Here is a 23501-nt window from a genome sequence, read left to right as displayed (position 1 = left end):
AGGGCGCCGTGGGGGGAGACGGGAAGGCTGCGGTGTGGGGTGCTCCGAGCCCCGCTGGCTGCCCTGCCTGCTCCTGCCCGCCTGGTGTGTTTAATACCCTGCCCTGGCTAATTGTGGGGTGTGAATATCATGGCCAGGGCTCTCAGGGGACAGGATGGTGAGCGTGGCACAGGGTGCCCCTCTCCCCGTGCTCCCCGCCTCCTCCTGCGCCGCCGCCTCGCACACGCAGCCTCCATCTGCACGCGACGCTTGATTTACCGAGAAGAGCTGGCAGTTAAACCTGACAAATTGAAGGCAGTTTTAAGTGGTTCAGGTTAATTAATAGTCAGGGAAGTATCAATTTTTTTAAGGGATGCTCTTGGCTCTCAGGGAGAACTGGAGTTTGACTTTGCCTTTGGAAAGTAACACTGTCTGCATGGGTGGGTGCCCACGGGCAGGGGGATGGAGCAGGGCAGGATGCTGAACTTGGTGTCACTGCTCCAGTTCCTGTCCCACAGCCTCACACTGCTGCTGGTATTTCTGACCCCAAGTTGCTGGTGCTGAGGGAATTGTTGGGACAGGGAGGAACAGGGCTGTCCACTGCTCATCTCAGTGTCCTTTGTGGCTCTGGTTGTCCTCTCGCCTGGGGTCTGTGCCATGGCTGCAGTGCCAGAGGGTGCAGCTGTGCCAGTAACCAGAGAGATTCATCCATAGCCGTGTGCAGTGGCACAGCTGGGTGGCTGCAGTGTCCCTGCTCCTGTGGGGGACCCGAGGGTGAGCAGCAGCTTTAACAGTTTCATGGGGGTTCATCCTGGGCTGGGACTGGGAGCTGATATGGATGAACTGGAGCAGCATCTGTTCCCCTTGGTTTCTGCACGCATGACCCCTGTCTGCACATCTGCCAAGCCTGGGAATGCTGAGATGGGGACAGATTTTAGAAACATCCCACTGAAAGAAAGTTAAGGTTTGTGTAAGGAGGAGAGGTGGTCAGGCTTTGAGTGTTTGCAGCACAGGAAGGCTCCGAGCTGTGTGTGAGAAAGTCTCCATGGCACAGGGACCTGAGCAGTGTCTGTGATTGTCACAGTGCCACAGGATGCCACAGGGGTGGGCAGCTCTGGGACCTGGCTCAGGGCTGTGTCCCAGAGCAGCACAAACCCTTCATCAGGCCATGTGCTCTGTCTTTCCCAGCACAGAGCAGGATGCAGGTGGAAGTGGTGGGTTTCCAGCAGCCCTAATTCTTGGGAATATGAGAGATTAAGGTTAGTGACCATTTTTTAACTCAATAAAGGGGAAGACAAGCTGGAGTCTGCAGTCCAGAGATATAATTAGTTCGCAGCAGTGGTGCTTTCTTGATTTAGCTTCAGAGAGCAGAACAAGACAAGGATGTTATACCCAATTAGCAATAACATACAGCCCGAGCCTCGCTAGGTGAGATAACAAGCCATTTTTATAGCTCTTCTTTACAGACTTTTTTTTTTTTTTTTTGGAAATAGAGGGGGAAAGAAGAAAGGGACCGAGTCTCGATTTCTTTTCATCAGGGAACAATTATTAGTGAGCTCAGAAAGCCCAAAGCTGAGTGATCTGTTGGCCAGGGCAGATGATAAAACAAATCAAACAGCTCAGAGCTGGGTTGAGGCCGTCTCTCCATCCAGCTGGGGGAGGCTGAGCAGGTGACAGCCGTGTCCTTGCCAGGACACGGCCAAGGGCCACCCACGCACCGAGGCTTTGTGGCACATGGCCTGGCCGTGCTGCCCACGGGGACCTGCTGCAGGTGGGGTGGCCATGGTGTTCTGGTGGGTGACCCCGAGCCGTGTCCCCTGCACAGCCCCGGTCAGATGGCAGCTGCCACCTGCCAGCGCCGCGGTCCCTTTGTATTACAGATCGATGGACATCGATTTTTCCTCCCGTGTAAACCTGGCCGGGTCGGGTTTTTGAGCACGTCTGTCTCTGTGTCTGCTGTGGTCGGAGCAGCCCGTGCTTGTCCCCCATCCCACCCAGCTCCCGCTGGCCTCTGCAGCAGTGAAACTCAAGGACATGCAGAAAAACAGCCTTGTAAATAGTCAGGAAAACTCGAGTTCCATTAATCAGCTATTAATGACGGGCTCTGCTGTTCAGCGGGGTATTTGCAGCCTCTCCTCGCTCCCCAGGGCAGCAGCCCCAGCCCCTCCTGTGGAACCTGCTGGGGATGGGGCTGTGGCAGCTGGTTTGGGGGCACCTGTGGGAGCAGGGTGGCCCAGTGCTTCCCTGAGCCTGGGGACACTCCTGCTGCGCAGGGGGCTCAGTGTGGGTGACATTCTCCCTCCTGATATTGCCCACCCTGCAACCACCCTTCCGATGGGCCAGAGCCTGGGGATGGATGGAGCAGGAGGCTGCTGTCCCCTCCGTGTCCTTCCTGTCCCATCCGTGTCCTTCCAGAGTTTTACAACCTGACAGCCAGTGGTGTGGACCACTTGAGCTCATCCCACCCCACCCCAGCCCACCCGTGGGAGCTGTGCTGGGACATCCCCAGCTTGTCCCCACCGGGAGCAGTCCTGGAGCAGCCGCTCTCCGGGCTATTAACACCCCTCGATGATCATCAGCTCTCGTCGTAATCATTAAGACTATTAGAAAGAAATGTTGGCTCGCAGCTCGTGTCAGACTTTCCGTTCTGCTTTGCAAACGCGCACAATTAATGCCAATCAGGCGGGGGAGGCAGCCAGCTCCGATCCCGGCTGCTCCCGATCCCGCCTGTCAGCTCTCCCCATCCCGCCTGGTACATTTTCATACAATTGCTATAAACATCTGAGGGAAACTCCGTGTTCTGAGCATTGTTCTCTGTTCCTTTTAATTAGTCGGCATTCAGCGGCTCATCCGGCCTCCCGATCGGTAGGGAAAGTAGGGATTTGTAAAACAAATAGGGAAATCTGGAGAGATGCCTTATTTTCCCATTCAGTGGCTGGGTTAGGTTGTCTATGGCTAAATAAGAAAAACATGTTTAATTTTTCTTTGTCTTTTTCTTCCTTCCCCTCCCGAGTTGCTTTCTCCCCATGAGGACACAGCCTGGTCCTTCTCCCCAGGGAACCCCAAAAGCAGGGTGAGCTTGGGAGAAGGAGGGGGAAGAGCAGGAATTACTTGGCCGGATGGTGGTATAATCCTTGTTACAAAAGTACACATCAATTATAAGAATTCCTACAGTAATCTTGGAAATCTATCTTTTCTGCTGAACCAGCTCATTAAAGAGCACCATTCATTTCCATCTCTCCGGGTGAGAAGGGTTTAAATCTCCAGAGCTTTGTGTTACCAAATAGACTGAGGGTGATGGACTCGTGTTAAATATTAAAAGAAAGAAGTTGATTTTTATTTTTTTCCCCTTTTTTCCTCCCAGACCGGCAGTGCAGATGAAGTGAAACGTAAGGAGGGGAGGGTGAGGGGTCCCTGCTGTGAGTGTGAGAAGCTTCCCCAGCTGTTGGTGGGCGACACAGGGCTGTGCTCAATGAGTGCCTTTGAGGACCCCCCACTCCTCCCTTGGCCTGGGGACCCCTCCAGCGCTGGGGGAGGAGGGAGGGAGCGAGGGAGGTTTCCCCAGGCCACCCTGGCAAGCCCCTGAGCCTGCGCCGGAGCCGGCCGTGGCACAGGCAGGGCTTTTGTGTGCCGGCGGGGCAGTGGGCGGCTGCGGGGCGAGGGACGGGCACAGAGCCCCTTTGTGTGCAGCTGTGAGCGGAGCAGGATGTGGGATAAGGGCCCAGCCGTGGGGATGGGGAGCTGGTAGCCAGGGATGAGGAGAGGGTAGCCGTGGATGGGGAGCAGGAGCAGGGATGGAGAGCAGCGGCCGGCCGGGGTCGAGGGCGGCGCGGGGCGATGTGTGCGCTGTGCTGAGGCTCTGTGCAAACATGTTAATTTGTTTTCTTTCTTGCCTCGTCTTTCAGGGTAATTGGTTGCATTTGAAGCCTTTGTGAAAGCCTTTGATTATAGTAATTTCAGCAGCGCGATCTACCCTGGATTCCTTCCTCGGATTCTTTCACAGCTCCAGCACTTGGGGCTGTAATTACGGAGTGGAGCGCACCCGGCTGCCGAGTGTGGGGCAGCTGGACGGGGCACCATTGCCATGGGAGCACAGGGACTGTCACTGCAGGGACAATCAAACCCCTGGCATGAGGAAGGAGCGAGCCAGGGTGGGACAGGAGCCGTGATGGGGAGCTTTGCTCTCTGCACTGCTGAGTTTGCTTGGTCTCAGCTGGAGATGTGGATGCTGCGAGTGCCCGTGGTGTGCTTGCCCATGCTGGAGTTGGCTCCTGGCTTGTTGGGGTCCAGAGTGCTTTTAGTTGGTGCTGCATGGAACCACTTGGCTTTTCTGCTGGTTGATCCCAGGTCTAAGCTAGAGCTGGAACTAAAGCCCACGAGCATCCCAAGCATCCATGTGGGCCAGCTCCCCCCACCCCCGTTCCCAATCCATGTGCAGGAGGAAGGCACGGCACGACTGTGTCAGATCAGTGAGGTCTTGCTTTGAGGAGCTGCTGCCACATTCAAGGGGCCACTCTGTACATGTCTGGCAGGACCTGGCAGATCCTGCCCGCCCGCTGTGCGCTGGCCCTGCCGGGACCTCGGTGCATGCAGCCAGGGCTGAGCCCTGCCAAAAACACCGACAGCACCCAGGCAGGGCCCTGACCTTTGCTAACAGGGCCACTCCCCCCTTGCTCCTGGCATTTTGTTCCCAGTCCCATGTAATGACCTTCTCGGCAGCGCCGTGCCAGCGTCTGCCACTTCCAATTACCCACGGCTGCTCAGCGCCCGCCGCAGCACGCGGGGTTCCTTCCTCCCCGGCAGGATGGCAGCAGGGCAGGGGGATGCTGCACTGTGATCCCTCATCCTCTGAGCCTGGGGAGCCTCAGGAGCCCCCCCGAACAGCACCCAGGGCTCTGGGTCCTGCCCTGGTGTGCTGGAGGCACTTGGCTTTCCAGAATCATTATTAACCTGTTCGAGAGCTGTTCCCGCTCGCAGCGAAAATAGATCTTTAATCTCTGCCCAAAATAGCTCATTTGATGAGAGGCCTCCTTAAAGCTGACACATAAATTTAACCAGGCCGCCCGAGTCCTGCACAGGGACGTCTGCAAATGCTCAACAGCACTTGAATTGTTGGGTTTTTTTAAATTCCATCGTTGCGGACACATCTGATACCCTATTTCTTCCTTAGGGTCTTTGGAAGTGCTCAGGAGGTCATTTGCTGTGCCCTGTCCCAGTTCCTTTCACTCTGCTTGTGAGCAAAAGGTTATTTTGGGGTATTTTTTATGTTGACTTGAACAGTCCAAGGGGTTTCTCCTTGGAGCTGCCACAAGAGAGCAGAGAGCTCATCTCTGGGTGGGATGGGGGAGACATGAGATGCTGCTGTAGGATGGCAGCAGTGAGGGTCCTGGTCCAATTCCCTTCTGTCCCTGGAACTGTGCCATGGCTGGTGGGCTCTGTGCCATCCTGGTGTCACAGCAGTCTAAAAAAGTGGGAAATAAGGATGCCCAGGGTGTCACAGCTCTGCTCCAGGGCTCACCCCAGCACCTTCCCAGCATTTCTACAGAGCATGGGCTGGGAGAAGCCACTTGGCTGCTCTGGGCCTCTCCCCCAGCCCCCCACAGTCCCCACATCCCAGCGAGACCCTGAGCAGCAAAATAATCACTTCCAGCATCATTATCCATCACAAACCCCAGCTTCCAATTTTAATCAGAGGAGCTGGTGTTGCTTTAAGATCTGCGGGTTTTAAAGATCACAAGAGGGGTTAGAGAAAATTACCCTTGACTCTTACATGCTAATGTAATCTCTAACCAGATCTGCAGCACTGCAGCTAAAATTGCTTTTTAGATTAACATTTAATTATTAACAGGGCCCCCTGAAAGGCCCGGGGCTGGAGCACACGGAGGGGAGCGGATTAGCCGGGTGGGATGAGGGAAGGTCGGGCGAGGGAAGGTCGTGGGGTGACTGGCGGCACCTTTGGTGACAAACTTTGGGTTTTATTTTACCTGATGCTCCCCGTGGTTCACAGTGGGGTCACCTTTCTATGCTCACCCCTTGTAGGGCTGAGCTGTGGTGTTGCTGCATCCCCTCCACCCTAAATCTGGGTGGGAGATGGGTAATGGCAGTGCCAGGTAGCAGCACCAGCCAAAATCCTGCTCGCCCTACAGTGGGGTGGGAATCTGTTGTGTGCAGAGGGGAATCCTTCCTCCTCCGGCACACCCTCAGATGGGAAATCAGTGTCCGTGCGACCAGTGGTGGGGTGTGGTGACAGGGAGCTCTGATGTCCTCAGGGCTGTGAGGAAGAGGAGCTCCTTGGTGGTGTGGTTGGATTCTCCTTCATCCGTGAAGGGGTGTTCCAAATTGTACTTTGGGTATGCTCTGCACACCAGGGGCCAGTGGGGGTTTTTGCTTTGTTTCTCTGGTTACTGCCAGCCTTGGCCTCGCCCCACGCTCTCCATGTGTTTGTCTGGCACTGTCAGGAGCCTCCCGTGCCTCTCCCAGCCGGAGTCACCCCTCACCTCCTGTCCTTGTGCCAAACCCAGTACTGGCTTTTGATAGCCATGAGGGACATGGCCTTGGTATGACTCTTTGCAGCATCCCTGGTCCTGCCCCCATTTCCTCTCCTAACCCCAAAATCTCCCTTTTGATGGGCTTGCACCCTGATAACACCAGGGGAAGGATCTGGATGTGTTCCACCACAGCCTGGATGGTGTCCAAGACCTTGTCCCTCACCATCCCTGCCTTGCCACACAGACCCACATCAGGCTGAGACTTTAAAAGTTCCTTTTTTCTTTTCTTCCCCCTCCCGTCACATTTTCTTTTATCTAAATCCTCGCCTGCAAAAGCCTCTATCGACAGCTGCGCTGGCCTTATCTCGCAGGAGGGACCTTCGCAGGGCTCTCGGAGGAGATAAGCCCGATTTATCAGCTGCTGATGTCAGAGGAGGTGCCAAACCCTCCCATCACTGGGGCTTTAGACATAGAGGGTGGTGTTTTTTATTAAAGTCACAAAGACCTTGGGCTTATAAATAGTGTGGTGTCGAGATGGATTAGCTGGGTGTGGGGCAGGATGGAGTGGTGGGAGAGAGGAAGGAAGAGCTGTGGCTCCCCCATCCCTGGAAGTATTCAAGGGCAGGTTCCACAGGGCTTGGAGCAACCTGGTCTAGTGGGAGACATCCCTGTGCATGGCAGGGAGTGGGACAGAATGGGCTGTAATGTCCCAACCCAAAACATTCTGTGATTCTATGATGCCAGAGTTGTGGGATGTGGAATTGGGGCTCCTGGGGGATCTTGCTCCAGATGTCCCCAAGGTTGTTGGTGGGACTCACTTTGCTGGATGATGGTGAGCCCACGTGCACAGCCTGGGCAGAGGCTGTGTGAACTCGGGGCGTTCCAGCAAAACTGCTGAGTGTTGCCTTCCCTGCCATGAAAGAGCCAGAGCAGCTTGAACTAAATCGGATCCTGCTGATTGGAATTAGTTCAAATGCAGATGGAGCTAACTAAGCCGGCGCTAAGCGTTGGACAGCCCAGCAGCGCCCAATTCCCATCAGCTGATTCAGGGGCTTTTCGGAGCGGCATTAGCGAAATGCCAGCGTGGCACAGATGCCCATTGTGCCAGGCGCCCACCCGCTCGCCCACGGGCCCGCTGGGGCTCGGGGCTCGCGGCAGGGTGCCGGGGTGGACAGATGGACACTGTCCTGGGGTTGTGGCACCAGAGCCTTCCCGGTTCTGAGCGTGCCTGTGAAGGTGGGGCGAGGTGCAGCGGAGCTGTCGGAAAAATCATCTGGGCTGTGAGACACCGGGAGACGGGGGCAGCAGCAGGGTCTGAATTAATCTCTGGCTTTATTCGGTTTGGCGTGTGGCTCCCGCGCCTCTCCTGCCTGATGATCCCAGCCTGGGGTCGGGATGGCTCCAGGAGGGAGCTGGGCTCTGCAGAGAGCAGGGGTGGGGACAACCTGTGACAGTATGGGGGTGTCCCCAGGGACCTGCTGGAGCCTCAGCTCCCGTGACAGGCTGCATCCACACCCCACCCCGTGCCAGCACGTGGGTTTGGTGACACCCTGGGTGCTTCCTCCTCGCTCTCAGCCTCGCGTGTCCCAGGGCATCCAGCAGTGGCACGAGCCGCCCATGCCGCCCGTGTCTGCTGGGGACAGGGTCAGTGTCCCCGCCAGGAGCTGCCTCGGCGCGGGGAGCGGGTGACGTCCACCGCTAATCGTCCAGATGGTGACACCCGGCGGGACGCCAGCCCCGAGGTCACCGTGGAGATCAGGCTCAGGTACGGCAGGAGCCGGTGCCATCATCCATCTCCTGCACGGCCGTGGGTGCTTCGATCCAGGGCCACCCTTCAGGGACAGGCACAGAAATGGGGGTGAGGTCAGGGTGGCAGCTCCCATCATGGAAAATGTGCGCTGGGCACATTCCGGGGGAGCTGAGGCGCCGAGAGCGGGGCTGCGTAATGAACCCCGAGTCCCGGCGGGGAGAGGAGAACTCCTGGCAGTCAAGTGCGTTCAGGCTCTGAATAAGAAGCACTTCATTCTCTTTTCAAATTGTATAATTTCTGCCTGATTGTAATGGCATATTTTAAAATTACCAGAAATCGAAGCCAGAAAATGGATACGGCTGCTTTTTACTGCGAGCTGCGTTAACAAAGGATATGTAATGCATGAAATAAAAACACCTCCCTACCCCCCTCCTTTTTTTTTTAAGACAGTAATAGGAGAAAATTGGTTTTGAAACTGAATAAAAGTCCCTTTCAGAGGAAATCATTTCTTTCAGGGTACCTTTGCTGAAAGTAAAATAGTGAATAATGAAAGGTGGTTACATGATTGTCTTTCATTTAGAGAGCGCGAGGACAGATGGAATCTGGGAGAAATGCACGATTGGAATAATTGCATGGTAACAAGGCGCTTGTTGTGAAATTAGTATCTTAAGAAAGTAGTGAAAAAGGCTTTTACTCATGAATACTTCATTATTAGGAGAAAACAGCACAATTTGGGTTCTCCAGACACCTGCTCGGTATTAGATGACTTCCTCCCCTCCTCCTCCTCCTCCTCCTCCTCTTCCTCACACCTTTTGCTGACAAATCTCTCCTTGTCGCTGGTTTGCTGGGGGAGTCAGGGTGAGACCCTGAGCCTGATGAGCCCAGCTAAGGCATGGACAGCCTGTATGGATCCCATCCTGAATTATCCCAGAGCCTGGCACCCCCTGCCTGGTGGAGGGCACGGGGCAGGAGCGAGCAGCCCAGGTCCTGTTGTGTGCGCCCATGGTGGATACGAAGGTGTTTTGAAGGGTGACATTTAAACCAGCAGAGCTTGGAGAGCCCCAGGCACGGCTCGGGGAGCATCAATCCATGCTTTGTTTCCTGGTGCTGATGGTCACAGGCTCTGCCAGAGGCCACCACGTGCCTGAGGCCACCACGTCACTCCTCTGCACGCCGGTGCCAGCACTGGGACATGTGGGAAACATCCCGGCTGGCTGCAGGTGGGCACGATTCCCCCACAACGGAGAAGATGGAGTGATGTTCCCAGCAGTGATGCCCATCCATGATGTCCAGCTGTGACCCCCAGCCATCCATAAACCTTCAGCCAGAGAGCAGCAGCGCAGGAGCTGAAATGCTGGCAGATGGGCACCACGCCTGCTTTTCTGCTGCTCCTGCCCACGTCTCCCTGCCCTCTCCGAGTGGGAATATCACTCCCTGCGCCAGCTGGAGCAGTGGGAGGGTGTCAGCAGCAACTGGTTATAACTCGGGGCCCCGGCGGCGGCTGGGGAAGGATGTACAATGAGCAGCACCGCGGCGGCAGCGACTTTGGCCTGACCCCTCCAGCTTTTGTCGAGCAGATTTTGATGCCAGCTGGGAGCTGGCGACAGATCCCAGGACCCCGAGTGAGATGTTAACGCTGTCTTTCCCCAGCCTTGGCCGGGGTCACTCCCGGCTGGCACGCCGGCGGAGCGGTCTGGCACCGCCGCCACGCCCCGGCTCTGCCACATTCCTGGTGGGAAGGGTGGAAAGCTCTGCAGGAAGCGCAAATCACCTGCTGAGACCTTCATCTTTATTTTATATACATCCCTATTCATTCCAGGCTCCGGAGGAGCGAAGGCACTGAGTGCTGGGGAGCTCCTGCAAGGTGGGCACCGGGGTGGTGGCAGCGGGTGGCAGGTCCCTGGCTCACCGTGTGTCTCCTCTCTCACAGGGCACGGGGTGGCAACGCCCGCAGGGAAGCCCGGACCATGCTGGCCTGCCTGCAGAGGACCCAGAACCCCCCAGCCCAGCACCTCCCCTGCCCCAGCAAGGCGCTGGAGCCACGCAAGTGTAAGTGCCCGGGGGCGGGCGCCCGCTTTGATGCTGTTTCCCTTATTGAAAAAGACATTTATTTAACCGATAATTAAAAAGAGCAGGAGAAGCGGGGAGGAGAGGGGGAGGAAGGAGCCAAGATAAGCAAATTAAATTGGGTTCTGTGGTTGATAAGTCCAACTTCAGCAAATGTTGCAGAGCTGCCTGGGAAGCGTGGCGGCAGCAGAGGATGGTGCAGTCGGCCCCCCAAACCTCCCCGGCCCTTCCCCCCCTAATTACTTTCCCCGTTTGTGCTGCAGCTCGCCTTCCCCAGGAGCTGGCCTTTCAGATAAGCTGTAAACTAGTTACATTAAAATGGGATCCAAAAGGTCACTCCAGCAAAGCACCTGTCTCTCCCAGCCTTTGTCTCTCAATCCAAACCGTGATTAAATGTATATTTAATGAGCCTGCTTTAGGCAGGCGTGTTTGACCTCCCTGGCTGGGAAAGACGCATTAAGATTCTCAAGTGATGAATGTGTGTTTTAAAGAGGGGAGTGGATATTTTTCTGCTGGTCTCAGTTGGATTTTTAAACATTGCCGGCTGAAGACAAATCAGCTGCTAAAGCTCTGCTTGTTAGGCTGTGACAGCCCCCGGGTGTTTGTTTAATGAGCTGGATTTTCCTTTTTTTTTTCCCCTCTACCTGGGCATCCTGAGCAGCCAGGTGAGCTGGACATGGGGTTTGGGCAAGCTGGGCATGGATTTTGGATGATGCTCAGCCTCCCTGGGGACTCCAGCATCACTTCAGCATTGCACTGCCAGTCAGGAGGGTTATTTATCCCTGGAAGTTCTTTTATCCCTGAAACTTACCCCTGGAAGTGTTCATGGCCATGTTGGACAGGGCTTGGAGCAGAAGGTGTGCCTGCCCATGGCAGGGTGGGGGAAGTGGGTGATCTTTATGGTTACTTCCAACACAAACCATTCTGGATTCCATGATTTTTTGTGTGAAGCACAGGGAATAGGACACCCAGACCAGAGGTGGGGTTTTGGTCACAGGTGTCACAGTGCAGCTTGCACTGCACTGGACCCTGCTGTGCCTCCCAGGTCTCCTCCTTAATGGTGTCTGGAAGGAAAAAGGATGCTGCTCTTGTAAAATTATTTGTAATCCATCACGCCTGAGCATTGCGGCGGCGCAGGGCTGGCCAGGGGTGTCCAGCTCCTGGAGCACCTCGTTGCCATGGAATAATGAGCTCAGCCATGCCCACATGATCTGAGACCCACGGGCAGGATGAGCCTGACGGGGTTTTCTGGAGACTGGAGGTGTTCAGTCAGCATCGAGAATCTCTGTGTGAGCTCGTTGTGATCCTGAGGTCAGGATACACCTGCTGGTCCCCATAGCATTCCCCGGATGCAGCTCAGAGCTAAGGACCGTCTCAGCTCATGGAACAAAGCCCAGAAGCACCTTCTTGCTGGGAGGCCTGGTGCTTTTTACCATTTCCACCCTGCCATAGGTGCTGAAATAAGAAGGTTTGGGAAGCAGGAGCCCTTATGTGGTGTCACATATGGTGCCGTGGGTGTGAGAGATGCAGATACAGCTGTATCCTCCTGGATACAGCTGCCTGTGTCTTGGGAAGGTCCCAGCCCCAGGGTCCCAGTGGTCCTGGAGTTGTGCCAGTGGGATGAGGGCAGAGTTTAACCCCAGCCCCAGACCCTGGCAGTGTGGGGTTCCCAGGAGACAGAGTTTTTGACTGGTCTCAGGCAGGGACTTTACTCACCTGAGATCTCCAAGGGACTCATGTCCCCTGGGATGGGTGGCACAGCCAAGCTCCTGCCCAGACCCCCATGCCACGCTCTCCACCCCCTGCCACCAGCCAGGTCACCTTAATCAAAGTTTAGCTGCCCGTGTGTTTCCGCTCATTACGGGCAAATCCTGCACGTCTCGCTCCTCTCTGCCTCCTGCCAGCGCAAATTAAATTGCAGGTGACATCCAGGGCCACGCATCTGGCTTGGAGCACAATTTTCCCTTCCTTATTTATGGCACCTGTGGGAAGCACGGCGGAGGGGCCGGGAGCTGCCGCCGCCACCGGAGTGCCCGCGCAGGGAATCGGCGCGGAGAGCGCGCTCTTCAAACCAGGCGCAATTTAGAAGTGCCTCTGATTACTTAATTTGCTCCTGAGTATCTCAGTAATTATCTTTATGGGTCTTATTTCTGTCCTCTGGCATTGTTTCTGTCGATATTAAATGAGTCTGGCTCTCGGCACATTGGCCGTCTGGCCCGGCACCACTGTGAAATCCTATTATCCTGTTCGTGCTGCTGATTAATTTTGGTATTAATTTCACGTAAAAGGTGAGCTGACTCATTTTCCTGCCCGTGCAGGGAGCTGCTGGCACCTTCACCCCCCAGGCCTGCCCCTGGCCTTTCCTGCTGTTTGTTGTCCCCCCATCTCCGTGCCCCCCACATTGGTGTGGCTGCATCCCAGCGGGCCCGGAGCATCCCAAAAATCCATCCTGACAGAGCTGGAGGTGACTTTGCTGCTGTTGCCAGCAGTATTCCCAAGGCTGTTCCATAGGAACGAGCCTGGCATGCCTTGAAGAGGATGCAGGAAGGTGCCAGAGCCCTTCCAGCCCTGCCTGTGCCTCCCTCCTCCAGCAGAGGAGCAGAAGCCTGCAGAGCAGCAGCATCCTCAGGAAAATATCACGTCCAATTAACTCCAGCAGCCTGGTCCCTTTTGATTTTATCCGGGGCGCATTACAGGAATCCGGAGCTTTATTTAAATTATAAATCAAATAATGCCCCTCTCAGCTTGGCCAAACTCTTTGCTGCTCCCACTCTCAAGCAGTCACGGAGCACTGGATGATATTTAATGAAATATTAACTTTCCACATGCCCTCCTCCAGCCAGCCTGGGGCTGGGAGTGTGGCAGGGAGCAGGATGTGTCCCCCAAAAGGGGCTGGAAGCCACGGAGAGTTCACAGAGGTGAACCTCATGAGCATGCAAGAAAGATAGAGAGGGCTTATTTACAAGACCGTGGAATGGCAGGATGAGTGGGAATGGCCTCACACTGCCAGAGGGAAGGGATACATGGGTTTTTGGGAAAAAATTCTTCCCTGTGAGGGAGGTGAGGTCTTGGCACAGGGTGCCCATAGCAGCTGTGGCTGCCCCATCCCTGGAAGTGTCCAAGGCCAGGTTGGATGGGGCTTGGAGCTACCTGGGATAGTGGGAGGTGTCCCTGCCTGTGGCTTTGGGTGGCACTGGATGGGCTTTAAGATCCCTGAGACCCAAACCAGCCTGGGGATTCTTTCACCACCCACATCCTGAGGGTCCCATGGGAGCTGCCACCTCAGCCCCACGGGGACAGTGTGATAAATGGCTCTTTGGGGGTGGCACAAACCCTTCTGGGGCCCATCTGGGTATTGAAACAGCCACGAGGGGATGGCCCTAATGAGAGGTGATGGCCAGGGCTCCCTGCCAAGGACTCAGCTCCAGGGTCACCCACAGCTCTGCCTGCACCTGTGGGGACTCTCATCAGTGATAAACCCCTTAATTGCACACGAGATGAGGCTCCATTTAATGTCCTCTCGTTACCCAATTCTGCTTGTTCCAAGGGCATTTTCATTAGAGTGGCTGCAGCGAGGCTTTGCTTTTGTACACACCCATAAAATATCATTTTAATTTCATGAGGGGTTACACATGAGTGAAGTAAGATTAATTCTTTCATTTTCAGTTTCTGGAAGGGATCGGTTAATGATGGTTCTGTGTATTTATATACGTGCCATAAAAAGGAGTTCAATTAACTGCTGGGCCCAAAATGTGCTGTTGACTTTGCACTTTCCCTGCCAGGAATTGCTGCAAAAACACTTTTCCATCGGTCATGTGTGGGGATGGAGGGTGAGGTGGGGCTGCTCAGTGCCCATCTCCTGCCGGGTCAGAGCCCTGGCTTTGGGGTGGGCTTGGTTGGTAATGGTGCAGCACAGGAGGAGGTTTGGTTTGTGTCCAAATTTCCCAGGACTGTGATGGTCCATTGGCCACTGAGCAGCTTCCTGGGCACTGGCAGACCCCAGGATGGGGCACCCTGCTTTGGAGGTGCTCACCCTACTCCCCTTGGCAGGTACAGAACCCGTGTGTTAAATTAATTCAAATATTAATTAGCTGTGGATGAGTGAGCAGAGGGGGCAGCTGGGTGAACTGCAGGGCCAACAGAGGTGGTGGAATCTCAGAGTCTCTTGGAGGCTCTCTGGTGGAATGGCATCAGAACTTCTGAAAGGTGGCACTGGGACAGCACTGGGGTGGTGCTTGTGTTGGGGTGGCCTCAGGGCTGTGCTTGGTCACTGTTGGGTGACATATAGGGTGACATTAGGGCAGTATTATGGCAGCATCATGGTGGTGCTGAGGTAGCATGACATTTCCCCCCTCGCACAGCCCCCTGAATATCAGGCTAGCCCAGAGTCCGAGGCTGTGAGGGGAGGAATATCAGGAGATGGCAAAGATTTCCAAAAGAGGCTCTTACCCCGATATGTTGGTTCAGCTCTCTTTATTCTGTGGTGTCCATGTGGAGAGCGGAGCAAAGAGAACGAACAGGGAATGTCAGGGGTCTGTACAGACTTTGGACAGGGTGGGCTTCCCTGGCTCTCCACCAACCCTGTCGGGGCAGGAAGGAGGGTCCAGGGTTATCTGATCAGAGTCACAGGGTCCCGGGGAAGGGGAAATAGAGTGCCCATGAGCTCACTGTAACACCAGCACTTGAGTATCGTGATGGTGGCACCGGGGTGGCATTGGGGTGACACCGGGCTGAGAGCAGGACAGCATCAGCCCGGCTTTGGGGTGGCACCAGGGCATCCTGGCGCGGTGGCACGGTGGCTGTGGTGGCACAGAGCCCGGTGCCTGTGCCGGGCTAATACCTCGTGGAGGAGACAAATGGGAAGTGACACGTGTGTGTGTAGACGGGTATTTGCGGTGACGCTTTGACTGCAGATAATAAAGTGCTCGCCCCGAGGTGATCCAATTCAGCAGCCGCCTCGGCAGAGCCGCGCGCGCGACGAGGGGGAGAAGAAAGGGGAGGAAGAAAGGCCCGTCTGAAATGACATGTCAGCCTAAAAAGGGAACGCGTTAACGGATGAATATCTGGGGACGGCGAGCCCGGCGCTTCCCTTTGTGCTTTGTCATGAATTTTGTTGTCTTTGCAGATTCCGGCGCTGCCGCGCGGGGTTTGCCACCTACGGTTATTCAGATGGATTTCTCCCGCTGTTATTGCTGGAGTTGGTTTAATTTAAGCCCCCTCCGGAGCCGGGGCGGGTTTGTCTCTGCTCCTGGCACCCGGGGATGCTCCACGCCGGGGTCGGGGGGTCCCGCAGTGGGGGCTCTGCCGTGGGGACACGGCGGTTTTGGGGACAGCGCAGGGAGCTGGTCACGGGTGGTGCTGTCCCTTCAGGGATGGGGAGGGTCAGCAGGGACCCCCCATGGCATCAGCACCACCCACCCTGGGGACACTGTCACCACAGAAACCGCCGCTCATGCGGGGTGGGAGGGCTGGGGAATGTGATGTGGCAGCCACCCAACCCACCCGGAGTGGGGGGCGCACGGTGCCCGCGGTCCCCCTGCCCGGCAGCACCCAAAATCCATGTGGCTGCTCTCCCCATGCACCCACCCATTGGTCACCCTGGTCTGGGCAGGGCAGCGTCCCCCAGCCACCCCCCGGCTCCATCTGGGACCCCCTGGGATCTGCCCTGCCCTTGGCTGGCTCCCAGGTGCCAGCTGTGCCAGGCTCTGCCCTCCAGGGCAGCCAGATCCTGCCAGGCAGCTTTGCTGCTTGGGGCACAGACCCAAAACTTGAAGGACTGTCTTGATTTGTTAAATGTAGCAGCTTTTGTTTGTTTTCTTCAAAGTGTTTTCCAAATATTGAGGTTTCTTCCAAGTGTTTTGCAAATATTTAGGGTTTAGCTTTTAAAAAATCTGTTCCCAGTTTGGCAGGCAGAGAAAAAGGGAATTTTTTGTTGCTTTTTGAAGCTTTGAAGGCATTGGGATCGCCTTGCTGCAAGGGGAACAGGGATCCTGGTCCCAAAGCTGGGAACAAGCTCTCTGCTCTCACAGAATTTAATTCATTTGGAGGCTGCAGCACTATTATTTTTTAATAAGAGCCATTGCCACGGCTGCTCAGGTCCCCAGTGTGCTCCTGCCTCTGCCTGGCATTGCTCCCCTTCCCACCCCTCCTGCCCCTGTGCCAATTAAAAATCCTGCCTAATTGCTGCCCTTCTGCCCTGCCAGCTCAGAGAGGCCGGGCAGGAACAAACCAGGAGCTCAGGGCTGGAAATGCCAGTGCTGTTCTGGAAGAGGGGCAGGGATGGAGGGTGAGGATGAGCAGGGAGGGTGAGGTTGGGTAGGATGCTCAGGGCTCCAGGAAAATGCCCTTTCCCAGGGGGAATGTGGCAATGGGACCGCGTGAAGACAGAGCTGAGGCAGATGCTTCCCTTGAGCTGCTTTTTTGGGGTTGAGCCCTCCATTGCAGCTTTTTTTCCCATCTGAAAAAGGGGTGAAAAGCTTTTTCCTTTGGGACCACGGGGAAGGCGAGGCCCATCCCCTGCTCGGGGAAGCTTCCAGCCCCACGTCGCCTTCGGCAGCTTTATAAAGATTCCCTGCCGAGATTACTTCTTTCATTTATTGCAAAATATTGTAGCGCCTTCGATGTGTAAAAATAAGGATTGTCCCATCTTATCTCAGAAGGAATGGGGGGGAGGGAGGGAGCAGCACTTGTCTCTCGTGCTGCTGTTAACCAGTGAGGTGCCGTGTCCTGCCACATTCCTGAGGAGTCCTTGCTCAGGGCTGTGGTGCTGCTGGTGCTGATCCCCAAATTGTTCCTTCTGTGCACCCAAGGGATGCTCCCCATCCCCTTCCAGAGCTGGGCAGCTGCCAGGCAGTGCAGTCTCATGGGAATTAAAGGCACAAATTACTGGTGCCTGTGCTCATCCTCCTCCAGGGAAGAGGGAACCCAGGCAGGGAGGTTGTTCCAGCATCACCTGGGGGTCACACAGGCACCTGGGCTGTGGGAGCAGAGTGGAGCTTCCTTCTGTGTGCTGAGTGTCCATCCTGCCCTGCCTGGTCTGGAGCATCCTTCCCAGTACCCAGCATCCTTCCTAGCAGTGAGGATCCACTCTGTCCTTCCTGGTTCTAAACATTCCTCCTGATCCTGAACATCCTTCCCAGGACTGAGCATCCTTCCTGGTCCTGAGCATCATTCCTCTCCTTCCTGCTCCTGGGCATCCTTCCTGGTGCCATTTTGATCCCACAGCTGCTTTAGCCAAGCAGACCCTTAGCTTAGCTTCCCTTCCCTCCTTTCTTCCCATCTTCCTTTATTTTCCTAGACCTCGTGGGCTGTGGCTGCAGCTGGGCATGGTGTGGGAGTCCCTGGGGACACCAGGGATCAGTGGAATGTAGGGGATGCAAGGCATGTGTGGGGGATGTGGGCGATTTGAGTGATGCCAGCAGCAGGTGGGCACATTTGAGGAGGTTTTAGGAGGGGTTTCTCCCACCTCTCCCACCCTTCCTGCAGACATCCCTGGTCCTTGTTGGACATTTTGCCTCATCCTGCTGCTCCAGGCACAGCAGGGCCAGAGCTCCCTGCTCCATAAACCAGAGGTTTATCCTGGACCGCAGCCCCAGAGGGGTTTAGGATTTACATCTGTGTCTGGGACCTGGGTTTGGTGGCCAATTTGCTAAAGTAAAAAGTTGTTTAGCTGGAGGCATAATCTCATAAGCCCATGCTGCCATTAGCTGGGGTCTCCTCGCTTCCTGGCTTTCCAATAATGCTCCAAGCAGAAGCTCAGAGTAATATAAAAAGCCATCGGATTATTACTGCGGGCGATGCATTTTCCATTTACAGTAATAAAATACTGAAGAAACAAAACAATTTAAAATTCCAATAAAATTCAAACCAAATCTTTGGCTGCTGAGCAGATTCAATTATTTAGCTGTTATTGAGTGCAGGCTGGAAAAATAGAGCAGGTCAGGGAGGGAAGGGGAGCTGGGGGGGTGCCAGACGCATCCCATGGGAATGCCAGTGAGGGAGGGAGCTGGGAGGGAGGCAGGGAAACATCTGGGAGGAGGGGCAGTGGCTGGGCTGGGTTTAGGGGTGGCAAGAGGTGGTGATGGCTGTGCTGGCATTCCCAGCCCTGCAGGTTGACTGCCGTGGCAGGCACAGTCTCTTCTCTTTCAGGATTTTTCATAGAGGAGCACAGAGGAAAGAAAGAGAAAACAATTTTCTATTTCTGCTCCTTGTTTTTCCCATGTGGAATGTGTTTGGAGAATTGTTTACCTGGGGTGAGTGCTTGGTTGGATTCTGGTGAGGTTTTGGTTATCCCCGTCAGGGAACCGTGGTGCTCGCAGGTGACGCCACCCCCTTCCCTCCCTCCTGCAGCAGCCCCTTGGTTTTTTAATATTTTTTCCTCAGAAAGGAGCATTTCCACAGAATGGGCTCATTAGGGATTCTGTGAGTGTCACCAGCTAATTAGTGTCATGTTAATTGAGTATTCACGATGCTGCCACCTCCAAGGACAGTGGTGCTGGCATGAAGGGGAATGCAGATGTGCGTGCTGTGCTGTTCTGTTCCGTGCCATGCCATTCCATGCTGTGCTGGGCAGAGGGGTCCCGTTCTCAGCCCCCTGCACCCACTGGCTTGGGGGGTGCCCATGCCCAGCAGAGCCCACCATGCCCCCCTCAGTGTGCCCTCACTGCCCTCTGGCTCTGCAGGAGCTTCCCAGAGGCCGGAGGCTCAGTGCTTGGGATGTCCTGGTGCCACACGTCCTCACGTGTCCTGCTGGAGGGAGCTGCTGGTGCTGTTCCTCCTGTGTTCCGACAGCTCCTCTAAATCCTCCTCAAAGGCGCTGGTTTTAATTGGCTTAATACACTCGTTAATAACAATGTCTATTTAAGACACCTGTAAAAAGCCCATAACATCAGCTTAATGGGAGCAATGGCTGGCACAGGCTGCGTCCTGCCTGGGCAATTACTGCCCTGATGGAGAGCATGGGGAGCAGCCACAGCCCCACTGCAGTGTCCCCCTGTGCTGCTGGGAGCAGGGGTGATGTGGAGAGTCACAGATCCCAGGGCATCCCTCCCACTGAATCCTGGTTTTAACCAATGCCTGGTTCATCCAGGTGTGTCACAGCCATGGGAATGTCACTCAGAGTGGGATTGGCACAGGCAATCCCCTCACAGGGAATGTGGAATGTACCCAGAGGTGCAGCTCTTCCGTGGTGACTTTGCCACCCAGGATGTGGTGGCATCAGGGAGCAGAGTGCTCCAGGTGCTGCTGGGGGGCTGAACTGCCTGGGGAGGGTGGGCCTCCCCAAACCCCCCAGTTTTTCCATCTCTCCCTTGCAAAACCTTCCTCTGGGCAGGCACCAGGTCTGGCATTCCCAGTGTGCTGTAGACATCCCTTAACAGGGCTGGGAATTCTGGGAACCAACCATCATTCCCATGTGCCGACGTGTATGTGCATGTGCCCGGGTGCGTGTGTGTGTGTGTGTGAGAGTGTGTGTGGAGATTTTAAACACCTAATTTATTCCATCTATTAGATAGATTTTGTAGATTTAATCATTTTCACAGTTGGTGGCTCATTGGATACTCAAGATAAACTCCAAATGAAAGTATAATGGGAACGACAAATGAGTTTTCACACCAGAATGGCAGAAACTTGCTCAGGAAAGAGTTTGAAAGGAACAAAACTATATACATATATAATTTTTTTTTCTGCAGTGGCTTTTGCTGACTCCAGTAGGTTACCACAGTTAATTTCACCAGTTTTGTTCATCTGTAAAATTGCATAAAAGTGACATTTTTGTGCTCATTATAGGAACTGCTGATTTATGGCTGGTAAATGCAATGCTTTTCCATTTTTGGTGAGGTTCTCGTAGCAGCGCAAAGCACCCATGAAATTGCTTGTATAATGTAGTTTAAATCCAATCTCAGAGAAAGATTCCCCCGTTGGGTAGTGACATTTCCATTCTCCACACCGAGTTTATTTTAGGCCACTTACAAGTGACTCCCATCAGCGGGAGGGGACAGCTCGGTGCCGTGACCTGGTTTCTGCCGGGAGCGGGTGGGATGGGGCCGGGGGAGGACGGTGCTGGGGTGCTGGGTCCCCTCATCCTGGTGGCACTGGATTCACCCCAAGCTTTGCTCCCGCAGGCGAGACGGCCCCCATGCATTCCCCGCGCTACCCCAGCCCCGCCGAGCTGGATGCCTACGCACAGAAGGTGGCCAACAGCCCGCTGACCATCAAGATCTTCCCCACCAACATCAGGGTCCCCCAGCACAAGCACCTTAACCGGACGGTGAACGGCTACGACACCACGGGGCAGCGGTACAGCCCCTACCCCCTGCACGCCGGCGGCTACCAGGGGCTGCTGGCCATTGTCAAAGCCTCCGGCAAAAGCGTGGTGAAGAACTCGGAGGGGAAGCGGACTAAGCTCTCGCCTGCCCAAGTGGGCGTCGCTCCCTACCCCGCCTCAAGCACTTTAGCTCAAGGTCCCTCCTGCGCCGCCGGGCAGCTGAGCTACCACGGCGGCCAGAAGCAGCTGGAGGGTCCCGTGCCCCCCAACGTGACGGTGGCGGCCTCGGTGCTGCCGCTGGCGGGCAGGAGCCTGGCCCTGCCGCCCTCCAACCTGCCCTCCATCCAGAGCATCATCTACCAGATCAATCAGCAGTGCCAGGCGCAGGGTGCCCAGCCCGGCTGCCCGGCCGTCGTGGCCGCCCACCCCAGCCCGGCCAAGCACGGCGCCTTCGGCCCCGGCTACGGCGGCACCGTCCTGCCCGAGTGCCGCAAGGGCGCCGAGCTGGCGCTGGGCTCCAACCCGGCCGCCGCCCTGGGACCCAAGGCGGGCGTTTACCCCGAGGGCATGGACTACCTGGTGTGGCAGCAGAAGCAGCAGCAGCAGCACCTGCGAATGTACAGCGGGGGCAGCGGCGGCGGAGGGGCTCTCAGCAAGTCCCCCGAGACGTGCGCGGGCGCCTCGCGGCCCTACGGGCTGGGCGGCGCCGCCGACAAGGTGAGCTCGTCCCCCTTGAACTGCATGCACAGCAACTTCGCCGTGGGGCAGTACTTCGCTCCCCCCTGGAACAGCATCCTGGTGACCCCCAACAGCGACTGTTACAACCCGCCGGAGCTGGGGGCCGGCCCCCGCGAGCTGGGGGTGCCCCCGGCCGAGGGGCTGCCCAGCAAGACCCTCTGCAATACCTCCATCCTCAGCAGCAGCCTCCAGTCCCTGGAGTATCTCATCAACGACATCCACCCGCCCTGCATCAAGGAGCAGATGCTGGGCAAGGGCTACGAGACCGTGTCTGTGCCAAGGCTCTTGGACCACCAGCACGCCCACATCCGCCTGCCCGTCTACAGATAAGGGACCGATGCTGCTCTTCCCAAACCCAGGGCGAGGACTTTGGCGCCGGCCGCGGGTGCCAGACCGCGGCAGCGAGGGCGGGGGGACAGGGAGGGGGACGGGGGGCCGGCTGCCGAAAGGGCTCCGGGGACGCCGGGGTCCCCAGACTGGACACACCCGCGACCCGCTGGAAGCCGAGGCCGAAGGACCGCTTTGTCTATATAGCTCAGAAATCATTTTATCTCCACGAATGTGAACAGGGAATTGCTACGAGTTGCTGCTATCCGGGGAGGGGAGGCTCTGCCGTGCCGGCGGTGCCCAGAGCGGGGCAGAGCCCGGTGGGGTCGCGGCCGGCCCGGAGGCTCCAGGGTGGCTCCGGGAGGCTCCGTGGTGGCCGGTGCTGACCTGGCAGCTGTCCAGGAGGTTCCACTGTGGCCTGTCCTGGCACGGCAGGGGCTGGGAGGCTCCGTGGTGGCCAGTGCCAGCCTAGTGGTGGCCGGTCCCAGCCCGGCGCGTGGCCGCAGGGAGCTGGCGCCTGACCTGTAGCTGAAGTCCGTAACTTGCACTGCTTTGATTAAAGCTAATAACTGGGGACAGTCTGGAGGCTATTTAAGAAAAACACTTGAAAACTTGAACAGATTTTTTTGGTTTTTTAATTTTATTTTTTTTTTTTAGTTGACTAGGCTGTACATCTACGTGTTGGCTGCTACAGAGTCTCCTCCTACCCCTCTTCCTCCTCATCCTCGTCCCCTCACCCGGCCCCACAGTGGCCACGGCTCCCATAACCAGGAGATTTGGGACCCCCTCAGCCCCTCTCTCCTGGGAATCACCGGCTCTCACACTTCCAGGCTGTTTTATTTCCCCCCTTACTGTCAGTTCTACCTTGATTCTGGGTCGCGGTACTGGGGCGCTCACATACCTCCTTTTTTTTGTTTGTTTGTTTTTTTTCTCTTTCTTTTTGAAAAAACAACCCCAAGAATTCCAAAATTCTCATTATGGTCCGTTATTCACTCTGTGTAATTCTGTGTTTAATAGATTTGTTCATTTACAAAAAGCTCCTCACCATGAAATACAAAGTGTTTTGATGTTTAAAGGTAAAAGAAGAATAATATCCCGATGAAACCCAAGGTGATTGTGCTCGGAAAAGAGGTACTGTATCCCTGAAAGCCTGTTCAAGCACTAAGTGCATTTACAAATCTCTGAGAATGTTTTTTTTTTATACTAAAATTGACCATTATATTCTACTGTGAGAAGTGCTGGCTGCACTATATTGTTTTAAAAATGAGAAAACAAAATGAAAAAAAAAAAAGAAAAAAAAAAAACCAACACAAAACCCGCAAGCCGTGTGTCCGGATGGTGTTTTTCCCAAAGTAAAACCAGGATCTCGCTGGATGTGTGCTCTGGAGTTTCTTTGCTTTGCTGTGGCCTCCCCCAGAGCTGGGACACCCCCCCTGCTCCCAGAGATTTTTAGGGCACGGTGGAGCACCTATAAATAACCTGTTAACGATGCTGAGCCATTAATCCTGCCGCCACCAGTCTCTGCCTCACACCCAAGGGTGGCACATGGGACAAATCCCTGGGATTAGGGCTGTGGCCTCACGTGCACCCGGGGGACACCGTCCCTCGTGGGGCAGTGGGTGCCAGGGTCAGGCACCGTGTCCCCATCCTGTCACCAGCACAGGGGGTGACATCTCTGCAGCACCCATGACTCCTTTTTTCTTCTGGGTTTGCATTGCAGGGCCGTTCCTGGTGCCCAGGTGGGGTGGGGGCTCTCCAGCAGCCCTAAAGCTGATCCCACTGCTCTGCCCGGCAGCAGCAGCGAGTCAGTCACAGCAGGATAATGGGATTGAATCCCAAACTGCTCCTGGCTGTGGAAGCAGCTCCTCGGCCTCCGTGTCCCATGGTG

At 55.7% G+C, this 23501-nt stretch overlaps 1 protein-coding gene across 1 annotated transcript in view; it reads left to right on the top strand.

Annotated features, from left to right (window-relative positions):
- Nucleotides 1–22987, top strand: part of FAM222A (family with sequence similarity 222 member A) — a 28093-nt gene extending 5106 nt beyond the window's left edge. Inside the window, exons 2-3 of the mRNA XM_077787310.2 lie at nucleotides 10148–10266; nucleotides 20406–22987. Coding sequence (XP_077643436.2) covers nucleotides 10185–10266; nucleotides 20406–21616 — 1293 coding nt within the window. The 5' untranslated portion in view covers nucleotides 10148–10184 and the 3' untranslated portion in view covers nucleotides 21617–22987. The remainder of the gene's footprint in view (nucleotides 1–10147; nucleotides 10267–20405) is intronic.
- The last annotated feature ends 514 nt before the right edge of the window (nucleotides 22988–23501 follow it).

The sequence above is a fragment of the Lonchura striata genome, chromosome 15, assembly GCF_050655825.1.
Source record: "Lonchura striata isolate lonStrDom1 chromosome 15, ASM5065582v1, whole genome shotgun sequence".
NCBI lineage: Eukaryota > Metazoa > Chordata > Aves > Passeriformes > Estrildidae > Lonchura > Lonchura striata.
The sequence above is the reverse complement of the archived record's forward strand: the minus strand, read 5'-3'. Positions and strand labels throughout refer to the sequence as shown.